The 12,227-nt window shown below is 42.9% G+C and overlaps 1 protein-coding gene across 1 annotated transcript; it reads right to left on the bottom strand.

Moving 5' to 3' along the window:
• Positions 1-907: 907 nt before the first annotated feature.
• On the bottom strand, positions 908-12,006 carry LOC100772658 (HLA class I histocompatibility antigen, alpha chain F). Its single transcript, XM_027388682.1, has 6 exons — positions 11,934-12,006; positions 11,426-11,695; positions 10,893-11,168; positions 10,073-10,348; positions 9,834-9,960; positions 908-1,007 (listed from the first exon to the last, which is right to left on the bottom strand). Exons 1-6 carry the CDS (start codon positions 12,004-12,006, stop codon positions 908-910), a joined length of 1,122 nt encoding a protein of 373 aa, XP_027244483.1.
• Positions 12,007-12,227: the final 221 nt, after the last annotated feature.

The raw sequence follows: 12,227 nt of genomic DNA, 5'->3' as shown, positions 1-12,227 counted from the left end.
TCCCATGGACACTTGACTTCAGGAATCTCCATGTTGTTGTCATCAGACTTTTTAGTGTAAAAGCCTGGTTTCTGAGAGCTGTAATGAACTAGGATTGGCCAACACAATAGGACAATTACTGACACAAGTGCAGTGAGAACACAGAGAAAGGATGTGTTGTGAGCTTGTAAGTTAAAATATCTTTATTCAAATAATACTGGCCAAGCACAAGCCAGAGCATGCCAAGAGGCAGCAAGCTAGGGAGGCCAGAGAGAGAGCTCCCACGTTTCTGCTGCACCTTAAGAACCCCCCACCCCATGCATCATCCTTAACATCCTGACAGGCATGGTTAAGCACACCTGTAGCCAGCCCTTAGGGGGCGTGGTTACAGAGTCTCCCTACAAAAGGACATTTACTAAGTATGGACACAGCGGGGAGAGGAGCTAACAGACCTAGTGACTCACTCCCAGTCTCCATCTCTTGGTCCTGGCATGAGGTTCATGCTTGCTTACAGGGAAAGAGGACACCCCCACCCTTTTTCTGCTCTTCAATTTTCCTCTTTTACATTACTCATAAACCAGAGATTTCTGGGCATCACTCACCTCTTCTGAAAGCAGTTACCTAATGTCCCCAGTTTATCCCCTGGGGATTATTTCAGACTGTGCCTGTGTGCCCTCATCTACCATGGGTTTCTTATCCTTGAACTCGTGATTTTCCCACCCTTAATTCAGAGTGCTGGCATCACAGGTGTGTGTCTTGATTTACAAGTTTCTGAGAAGTTGTAAACTATGACTACTTACCCATTTCTGTAAGAAACGGCAGGAATTTAGCAAGTGCCATGTATACATAGGAAGTATGTAGTTACTATGTGAATTTTTATTGTAGTCATTGTTGTATTAAGACAGGATTTCATGCAGTTTAGAGTGGTCTAGATCTCCTGATATTTATGCCTCTTCTTTTGAAGTGCTGGGATTAGAGACATGCAGCCACCATGTCCTGTCCCATTGTGAAAAGCTTGTAAATATACACTTAAAGAACAATTTTTAGTAAAATAAAGGGGGAGGGATATTAACCAGCTTCAAGAGCAGCAGTCGCCTGCATTTCATGAAATCCATTTCCATTTAAAAGAATCAATGGCAGAAAATTAGAATTGCTTACACTGGGAATGATATGTACAGTTGCTCATGATAATCTCCCAGGAATTCGTGCACATCAGCGACTCTGAACCCCTGTCCACAGGGACTGAACGGCATGCCAGGAAATTGCACAAAAAGAAGTTCCTGTCCAAAATAGAGACCATGCAGCCTCTGACATGTCCAGCTGGTGGATCTCTTCCTCTCTACCCTGTGCTCATTTGGAATATACTTGATGAGTATGTTGTCTTCCTCTCCTCATAAACAATGTAAATCAATCCATAGCCACCGATACCCTCCCTTTGACTACAACAGTGAGAGGACATAAGCCCACAAGAGAACAGTAGTATTTTTGGACATTTGAGTTCCTCACCATAAATTTAACCACTTCTTAAGGTTACAAAATTTTGAGACATTTGTGGTGATACTGACAATTGATCTTTGGTAGTCTTTACTTAACTGTGTGAATATTAGAGATATAAGGACTAGATCAAACCACACTCTCCATTAAAATTAACATTTGTATAAACACAGCACATGGTCAGTGTACAAGACTCTGCTATGGACATACGTGCAGCAGACAATGAAGAATTCATTGACATTTCAAGTCCACAATGTAAACAAACTTGAAGAAGCAGTGCCTGTGTCAATTTAGAGAAATATCAAATGTAAAAATCTACAAGGAGCACAGTGTGGTGGCCCTTGGCATTTATTAAGTTTTAATGACTTCCTGTGCATGGGTATTTTAACTGCACTTATGTCTATGCATCACGAGCACTCCAGTTGAGAGAATTAGGCCCCCGGGGACTGAAGTCACAGAGAGTTGTGACCAGTCATGTGGATACTAGGAATCCAGCACAGGTTCCCTGGAAGAGCAGCCAGTGCTCTTAGCTGCTAAGCTAACTCATCAGCCCATTTCCTATGCCCTTAATCTCAGCATTCAGGAGGCAGATGCAGGAGAGGTCTTTGAATTCCAGACTAGCCTGATCTACACAGCAACTTCAAGACCAGGGATAATTATATAGTAAGACCTTGTCTTCAAAAACTACAAAATTATCTGAAGATGTTAATAAACATATTCCTCCTGCAGCTGCTGAGATGAGTCAGCAATGAAAAGCACTTGCTGTTCTTGGAAAGGACCAGAGTTGAATTCCCAGTCCAGATATCAGGCCACACAAAACCTCCTGTAATTCCAGCTCTAATGGTCAGGGTGACCTCTTCTCATCTTCACAGACAACTCTGGTGAGTATAGGGATACACACACACACACACACACACACACACACACACACACACACACACACACACACACACACAAACACACCAGCTTTGGAAAGTGTCTAGCTGCTATGGAGCCATCTGGACTGTAGATTCTAAGGAAACACTTGGAAGTGATGAGTTGCTGCAGCAGCCTGCAGCTGATTTGAAATCTGTTAGGACAAATAGACAAGGGAGAAAAGGTAAAGTTAAGGAGTTTAGGGGAAAATTTTATCTTGTGTGGACATTTGAAACTTCAGGTCCATAGCCCTGGTAGTTTGAGGAGGAGGAGAGTTCCAAGACCAGGTAAAGGGGGAGAGATTACAACCTCTAGAATAGGAAGTATGTGTTATGGTAGAGGCTTCACACCAGCCCCTGGCATCCATATACCCAGATGCTGTTATGTTCTGGTGGAAATTCCATCCCAAGCCCCCTCTCCTATCTCCTTCCAAACATTGCTTCATCTTAGAAGGCCTCCAAATGATTATCCCTCCCACAAGGTATTTAAACTGTCCCCCAGAAAATAGAGGTATGGTTTTCCAGTCTCTCTTTCCCATCTCCTGGGGAGGGGAGGGCAAGAAGCAACAGGGAACATTGTATACATCAAATGTAGGCTTTTTCTGTTTCAGTTTTTGGTCTGATTTGGACTGTTGCATCAGCAAGAGGCTTATGGGGTACAGAAAGTTTTCAGTAAGTGGGGAAACTTAGGCTGTTGGTTGAAGGGAGAGCTTGGCTGCTGTCTCTGATTCCCTGAAGGTACAAGAATTTCTTTTAAGTTTATAAACAGAGATGAAAGTTCTGGATATGTTAGCATAGGAATATTTAAAATGTGCACTGAAATCCACATTGTAGAAATGCAGGAGATTCAGGCCTGTGAGACATAGTTAAAGCCAGGGAAGCCAAAATGATTCTGAATTAAAAGCATTAACACCCTTACATTACACAGAGATATTTGACCGAGAAGCACTCATAAGCATTCTCTTAGAAAACAACCAAAAGAAATTTAAAATCTCCAATGTTAAAATGCTGAACTTTTGAAGTCTTAAGATTACAATAGCACACAGAGGTAAAGAAATCTGACATATTCCTAAGTTTTTACATGCTTTAAATCACTTTCTTATACCTTATGATTTGTATTTACATGCCTAAAACACATTCTCAGAACTTTATAACTTGCAGAAACTTTAAACTTTTTATTTCCATCCAACCATATACACAGATGGCTCGTTCATGAGAGCAGTCATTGCAAACCAAGTACCTTTAAATACATCAAAGCAAAAAGTTAACTGAAATCTGTTTTGTGAGTTTATCTCCTTCAGAGTCTGGCAGCAGGGTATACTGTCTTTCTTGGTTAGAGATCTATTAGCTTCCTAGTGAGGCCTGAGCCCTGCAGCCTGATTTTTACTTATGAAGAGGCACCTGTAGCCTTGTGGGAGGAGCTAGCATGCGAAGGATAAATTATAGCTGGAAGTATATTCCAAATGACCTGTTATCAATTAAATTACAGAGACTAACCCATTCATTACACAGGTTTGGCTCCCATGGTCTCAGTAGCTGTGTTGGGACAGTGGTTGGTCTGCAGCTGTCATATAGGACTGCATTTAATCTCCACTTGTCATAAACAACAGCAAAGGCCTTTTATCTGTGAGAGCCAGGTCTGAGAGATTTTTCCTGTAGAGAAAATTTGCAAAAGTGACCTTACTTTGACAAGGCAAAGTAGGGCAATTAACCCAGAAATGCCCAGTGTGGGCAGAGCCCTGGCAACAGGTGAAGCGGGGGTGAGTTTACCCCTGTGGTTAGTGTTATCACAAATCAGGTGGAGTCACTATGCCCCATCTATCTTTTTGGATACCTTAAGGGTTCTTGCCAGTAGGGGGCACTTCTGTCTGTTATGGGAAACTTTTTTGGTAAACATTTTAGATGCTGTATTCAGCAGATCTCTGAAGAGTTTGAGGACCATCTATATACTAAGTAGACCCAATTTAGGCTACACATTGAAAACACAAACAGTAGGTTAAATAAAACTTGTCAGTCAGTGAACAGTTTACAAGTTAGTAGCTTAGATAAGGTTAGGATTTTATTGCTTTATCCCTGTTAAGTTTGAAACTTAACATTTGAGTTGAATATATAATTGAAGAGCATTTAGTATCAAAATAAACCATAAATACAGTTTATCAAGAGCCTGGGAACTTTCCTGATCCTTTTGAACTATTGTTGTGATTTAAGAAGCAGCACTAGAGAGAAAGATGCAATGCAACAGAGCTTGGGTAGAAGGGTTTTATTGGGAGAAAGTGAATGGGAAAAGGGGGAGCAGAAAGAGGAGAAAACCCTCTGGGGACGGGAGTGGCATAAGAGAAGAGAAGAGGAGAGGAGAGAAGAGGACAGAGAGAGAGAGAGGAGAGAGAGACAGAGAGAGAGAGAGAGACAGAGACAGAGAGAGAGAGAGAGAGAGAGAGACGGAGGGAGTCGGGGAGGGAGGGAGGGAGGAAGGGAAGAAAGGAGGGAGGGAAGCAGGAAAGGAGGGAGGGAGAGATCTGTCACCTCAGAGAAATGGGGTGAAAGGGACCTTTGCACCAGGTTACTGCCAGTCAGGATTGCAGGGGTGAAGCACTTTGCCGAGTCCCCCAGGGGCAGGGCTAGGTTTGTCTAGAAAATAACATTCCTCCCTTCTTTATTTATTAAAAAAGTGAGCAGTTGGGCATGGCAGGTTAGGGGAATGAGGACATCGAGTTCTTGAGCCTGCTTCTTGATGACCTGGGAGGAGTTGAACATCTTTGGAGGATCCAAGAAAGCTGGAGCACTGGCCAAGTACGGGGGTATCTGGTTGTTTCAATGGTGTCCAGGCAGTGTGGAAAAATCTGGTGTCTCTTGAACCTGTCAAGATGCTGGCAGAGCAGAGGACAAGGTTGCATGTAAGGCAAAATTATTATTCTTTTTTTCGGTCCTGGTGATTGAAGGGGAGGGGAATCACAAATGAGGGAGAGGGGTCTGGGGACAAGGGAAAGGTGCAGAGACTTAGACTGTTGATTGACAGTACCTATGCAGACTGTATCTGTCCTGTTTGAGGTGATTACAAGGTGACTTCCTGAAAGTTACAAGAATGCTTTGAGTTTATAAAAAGATAAGCTTTAGATATGTGAGCAATTTTTTACTGTTTATAATTTGCATTGGAATTTACTTGTAAAAATGGCAGTATACTCATCCCAGAAATGATTTTGTTTGAAAGTATAACACTCTTCGTTCCATCTGGAAAACTGTGACCGACATCTTTAGCACAGTGAGATGCACCTTTGAAGTCTATAGATGGAAAACTACCAAAGGGAATTAAAAATCTTGAGCTTGCATTTATGATTGTATGGTGTTTTTAACTCTGTCAGAGTTGGATTAGTAGCTTATCAGAACTCCTTCCAGTACTGTTAAGACTACAAACTTTTGAGTCTTAATAAAACAGTAGCATTCTCTTTGTCAGCACTTAAGCCTTTCCATCTTCAGACCTTCATAACTTGCCTTTACACACATTAAGTCACTTTCTTAGACCCTCACATCTTAAGCTTTCATGGCCTCACATAAACTTTACAACACCTTCTATCTATTTCGCCAGTATAGATAAAAGTAGATGACCACTGAGAGCAGTCACTGTAAAGTAATTTTCTTTAAACAAAGGTATGGTCAGAAGTTATACTGAAATCTGTTTTGTGGGTTTATCCCTTTTGTGAATCTGGTAAAGAGGTAAACTTAGTGTTGGCTCTAGGAGAGTGAGGCCTGTGACTGAATTTTTGTCTAGAGAACTGAGAAGGCAACTGAAGCCTTGCCTGTTGCTTTCAGCTGGCAAAGCTACCAGTCGTCAAACTGCATCAGAGTTCTTGAGAAGGATAAAATTTTACCTGAATTAATGATTGTTAACAGAAACTTACTTGCTGGCCACCTGCATGATCACTCATCAGGGTCCTCCATGGTCACTGAGGGCTGAGGTTTCAGGGAAACATTCATCTTCTGCTGTTAGGTCTAGGTCTGCCAGGCTTCAGAAGATCGTGTGAATTAGGAGTTTGTAGGAAAACCAGCCTACCTTTGCCCTAAGCAACTGGAGGCTGTAAATTCCTCAGTGTCCTGTTGTCGTTGCAGCACTTGGGGTGAAAGTCAGGTTTGCTGAGTGGCTAGCACTGATAATTATGAATCAAGTTGTGGGTGAAGGTTCTGTGCCCACTCATCCTCTTAGGAGGAACTAGAGGTGCTGCCAGGAGCTGGCATGTCTCTAGGTTACAGAGAACTTTTAATAAAACATTTGAAATGCCATATTCTGCAGATCTCTGAGCATTTCAGGACTGTTTGAGTATTGGATATATCTGACTGTTCAAAATTGTCTTTAGGTACTTGTCTTAAGCACACAGGGACATAGGTAAGGCTTTCTCCCTGTAATTAATACTTACATCCATAGTTAGCATGGCTACAATGACCCTAATACAGAATCTTCCTGGAGAACTGGATCTAAACTGAGAGATTGTGGAGGGATGTTTTACTCAGAGCCCTACAGCTTGACTGTAACTGGTTGTAATTTAGCAGGTCAGATTTATGCTTGCTAAGGACAAAGAAGTAAAGAAAAATCCCTTTTGTAATAGAAGTTTAACACTGAAAACTGACAATAGCGAAGGTCAGACAGTATGGGAGAGAATAATCTTTTGAGTTTAGTTTCTGAATAGATCTTCATAACCTTAAATTTATAACACCATTTAAAAGTACACACAAATTTAAAATATTTGAGTCTTACTGGTTTCAGTCTAGAAGGAGATATAATGAACAGAGATCTTTCTCTTTAACTGTAGCTGCATGGGCTTACATGTGCCATTAAGTTACATACATACAGACATACATACAGACATACATACACGGAGAGTTAATGCTAGCTTGCATTCATACATATGTAATTAAATCCAAATAGCATGCATACAGAGAGATATATTAAACAGGACGTGAATAAATAAAACAAATTTGGTCAGACAAATGTTTAGTCTTAAGTTTGCCCTTAGTAAAAATGGTGATCATCCTCATGGTAACCCTTAGTAAAGATGGCAGTGCAGTCATCTGACCTGTTTACATTTGCGCTTAGTAAAGAAGGCAGTGAAGTATCTCTTTTAACTCAAACACAATAGCAGCTTCCATGTGAGGCCCCTTAGTAGAGATGGTGGGGGTCACATGGTAGCAAGACACACATGCAGAGCACAGGCATTTAGAGTCACACTGGAGTAGTCACACCATACACAAATATTTTTTCATATGTATGAAACAGACAGGAAATAAAAAGCTCTTCCAAAGTGTCCCAAGCCAGATGCTGCTTATAAAAAGCCCAGTGAGATACAACCTGGGACCAAGATCCCCTTATTGCATTTTGAAGGGTTTCCAGTTTCATTGAAAGGGACTGGATGACCCAAAGTCCTAACTTATGCTTTAGTGATGACTAAGAACCCACTAGAGATTGCAGAAGTTTATCACCAGGTATTGCCCTATTTGCATATTTCACATAACTCTCCTTACATCAGGCTACTTTCTGTCTGAAATTCAAATACTTATTTGAGAGTTCGAAGAATGGAATTAGCATATACAGCTTTGTGCACCCCTTACAATAATAAGTTTTTGATTCATTCATCTATTTATTATATCTTAATGACTTCCTTTGGAGACAGGGTTTCAGTATGTAGCCCAGGTTGATCCTGAACATGGATATCTGTGGTAGGCATAGCTCCTCCTGCTGCTGTTATTGACATATTATAACCCCTAGTCTGTCAGTAATCAGGATTGGACTCTGCCAATTTGGTGAGAAAACCAGAGAGATCCATGTTTGGACAATAACAGAAACACTCCATACTTGTATCAGTGAATGTGGACAACAGAAGACATTGACACCAGACCCAACCACAGAATTGAGAACAAATGTAATTCCTGTTAAAACAGGAATCTAAACATCTCTTGATGAAACATCAGAAAGAGGACTTCACAGGCTGACTGCCAACATGACAGAAGAGCACAGACACTGGACAGACCCTACAAATGCCTGAGCTCAAAGGATTCCATGTCTTGGTAAACATATTCCTTGAAAGAATAGGGATTAAGAGGGAGAAGAAGTCGCTGGTGTAAAGAGAATATGTGAAAGTCAGAGTGAAAGGAGCAACAGTTGTGCACACACAGGCCTCAGTTGGCTACACACAGCCTTCTACTCTCACGAGAGCAAATGGAGTTAACATAGCAAAATGATTCTGAAATATCTCGGTCTTTATTTTTCCATCGAGGTTTACTCATTGATAGTACACTAATCAAATACCCACTCTGAAAGAAGTTGCATAACCATAACAATGCTTAATTTCAAGAACGATGCATTAAGTTGTAGCTCAGTTAAAAATAAATTTATGTCAGGGATGGATGTTTGCCTGACAAGTGTTTGTTGGAATAGTAATGGTGCCTGGGGAAAAATGATGATGGGTGTGTGGAAGGATCTTGTTGCTGCTCAGGTAAGAGCTGCACTCATCACCTGGTTACACTGTACTCACAGGAGACAGACACACAGTAACAGTAACAGTCAGATACAGGAATAGAAGTCATCAGTTCTTGAGGCCACAGTGGGAAAAGAGAAAACAGAATAAATCCTGTCTGTTAGGCTCAGTCCAGCTGTCTTATTCTGTAAAAGAAAAACACAAGGAAGAAATTCAGACCAGTGTCTTAAATGGTGACATTCTGGACAATCCATCACACACTCAAACTTTCCCAATCCCTAGAATCCCCATGCCCCAGGGTAATATCCTCTGCCTTCTTCCTGTCACCCACCAGGCAGTTTAGAGTGTCACTTTTGAAAAAAGTGACAGTTTCTGGATATCCTAGAAACTTGTCCTCCCAGTGGAATGTGATACAAGAGCAGATCAAAGCCATTGAAGATGGAACTAAATGAGGAGGTGTGGGCTGGCTGAGAATCTCCATGGGATCTGGTCTATATTGCCAACTTGTTTCAGGGATGAACACCCACTGTAAAAACTGGCAAGCCTATACATATCTGCCTCATTTTTTACACTGGGAAAATCCTTTTTTATTAGTGATCATGGAAGCATCAGGATCTAGAAAACCTGGAGGAATCTCCTGGTTCCTATCTCAGGGAAGTTTCCAGAACTGTGCCTGCAGATTCAGAGAAGGATGAGGAAACAAGATGGAAATTTGCACATGAAGAAGACTAAGTGGACTCCTGGATATCTGTTCTCAGTAGGAAACTTTCCATCTGACCACTGAGAGCTGAGGATCAGTCTCTACCACCTCTATCATTGCAGTGATGAATCTGTACATTATTTCCTTTATGCTTCACAATGGGGTTAATGTCAGCTCATCAGCACAACAGAAAAAGCCACTGTGTGGATGAAACTTTGCTCTCATGAGGCAGGGCACACTCTCAGCTGGGCTTGATATTCCCAAGGACATATGAACTCAGACCCTGACCTTTTCTTACCTTTACTCCTCCACTTCCATATCAGAAAAGTCACCACAGCTCCCATAAGCACAGCTCCAAGAACCAGGCCAGTCACAATTGGCATGATGGGGACAGAGGGCTGAGGAGGCTCTGAGGGAAGAATAAAAGAAAGAGTGAGGACTCTGACCTCCAGCTGTCAGTCATGACCCTGCTCCAGTTCTCCCAAGGACTCCCGCTCTCTGTGCTCACTCCTACTCCTTACCCCATCTCAGGGTGATGGACTCAGGCAGCCCCTCATGGTTCACATGACATGTGTATCTCTGCTCCTCCCCAGGAGGCACCACCACAGCTGCCCACTTCTGGAAGGTCCCATCCCCAGCAGGCCTGGTCTCTATCACCTCCATGTCCAGATTCTGGTTGCTCCCATCCTTCTGCCAGGTCAGGGTGATCTCAGCATGGTAGAAATCCTGGGCCCAGCACCTTAGAGTGATATTCCCATCAGCTCTGACCTTATGGGTCACATGTAATTTCGGGATGTCTGAGGAAATAAATTGAAACTTTCAGGTATTTTGCATTCTTTATGGAGATCAATCTATGTGCTTGTTTTCTATGAAAGGGACAGTTTTCTACAAGGAGAGATGTTGACCCCACACACCAGCCTAGTCTCAGGATAAGGATGGAGTAATCTGTTCCTTGGAAATCTTCAGAATCAGCATGAGCCACCAGAGAGCTGGAGACTCTGGATCTCCCTCTAGGAATATGGACTTCTGGGTCTCACTGGATGGGGACTGAGATTCAGGACTCAGAGCACAAATGTACATGGACAGTGAACAGGCCTCAACGAGGTCAGATTCAAAATGTAAATTGAAGGGAACTTCTGCTTAACTGACAGGCTGAAATCTCCAGAGAAGACTTATTATTCCTCTGGAGAGTTCCTCTCTCTTGTTGAATTAGGAAACCCATGACACCCTTCCCTTTTCATGCAAGACCAAGTTAGTATTCCAGCTTCTCCCTGTAGAGGAAGAATCCTCAGGGGACAGGGCCTCCAGTCTCAGTGCAGGTGTGGCAGTTTCTTTCCTTACCTTTTCTCAGCAAAATTTCCTTCCCGTAGTCCAGCTGAGCTAAGAGGGACTGCACACATTCACCTTCCAGTAAAGGCCTCAAATTTTTGGCATAACTTTTCTTCTCGAACTCTTGGCTCAGGACTTCAGCGGCCTTTCCGACTGCAGTCCAAGTGGTCAGGTCCTCATTTAGTGCAATGTAATCATGGCCATTGAAGATCATTTCATATTGTCCACGGATGTAGTTCACTCCAGGCAGCACATCACAGGACATTCGGAACTGCACTGTGTGATATCCTGTCCAAGAACCTACGTTCAGCCACTCTCACAGGGACAGGTTCTTTGGGGCCCCTCTGTGGCTCAGTCCCTCCCACTTGGCCTTTATAAATGGCCACATTTGAGCTTAAATTGTGCATAAAACCAGGACAATGTGCCCAGGTTTCTGTAGCCTAGTCTACATGGGTCTCATTTCATTGGGCAATCTAAAATGTGGGTAAATGGAGAAAAACTTTTAGGAGTGTGAAATTTTGGATTTCTGATTCGGGTTCACTCACCAGTTTCACTTTGATTGTAGATGTGAAGCACTTTCTTCAGAAGGCGCTTGTAGAAGTCTCTTAGATTCAGCATGCCCAGAGTCGATTGCTCCCAATACTCTGGCTGCTGCTGATCCAACCATGGTGCACAGTGCTCCAGCTTCGGAGTCTGTGTTATGGTGTTGAGTCTCTCAATATGAATGTCATCCAAGTAGGCAGAACCAATGAAGTGAGACGCCAGGGGGTCAGGCCAGGTGAGCAGGGTTTGCAAATAGGTCAGGGAGTGTGAGCCTAGGTACAGTGCACCTTTAGACCCAGACCTCCCACCTAGTGTCCTATGCTGCTCCCCACAGATCTCTCAGTAGGGCAAGAATCAGGGGACAGGGGACAAGACGTAAAATAAATAAGGTCCTAGAAGGATCTGGCTGAGCTAGGGGAGAGGCAGACTTTCCTGGGCTGCAGCCACAGGGATGGGGAGGATCCATTTCCTTCCCCGGTTAGGTCCTTCCCCCCCTGGCACCACACTCACCCTCTGGATGCCTGGACATGACGAGGTTGCCCAGGATCAGTAGAAGGAGAGCCTCCAGAACAAAGGACTTCATTTTGCTTGAAAAGTGGACACTGAGTCTCTTCCTGTCTGTGTTCAGTTTTTTAAAAATGAAATGGAGAAAGCTATTGGCTTTTCTAAGATTTCCCAGTGGTACAGATAGAGAGCATGGAAAAATGTACTCCTGGAAGAGAAACCTCAAGGGCCCTGCTTTCCCGGCTCAGACCCAGCTCTGGGACCTTGGATCCTAGCAGCAGTGTATGGGGACAAGTTGGT

This window comes from Cricetulus griseus, assembly GCF_003668045.3.
Source record: "Cricetulus griseus strain 17A/GY chromosome 1 unlocalized genomic scaffold, alternate assembly CriGri-PICRH-1.0 chr1_0, whole genome shotgun sequence".
Taxonomy (NCBI): domain Eukaryota; kingdom Metazoa; phylum Chordata; class Mammalia; order Rodentia; family Cricetidae; genus Cricetulus; species Cricetulus griseus.
This window is presented reverse-complemented; position numbering and strand designations above follow the sequence as displayed.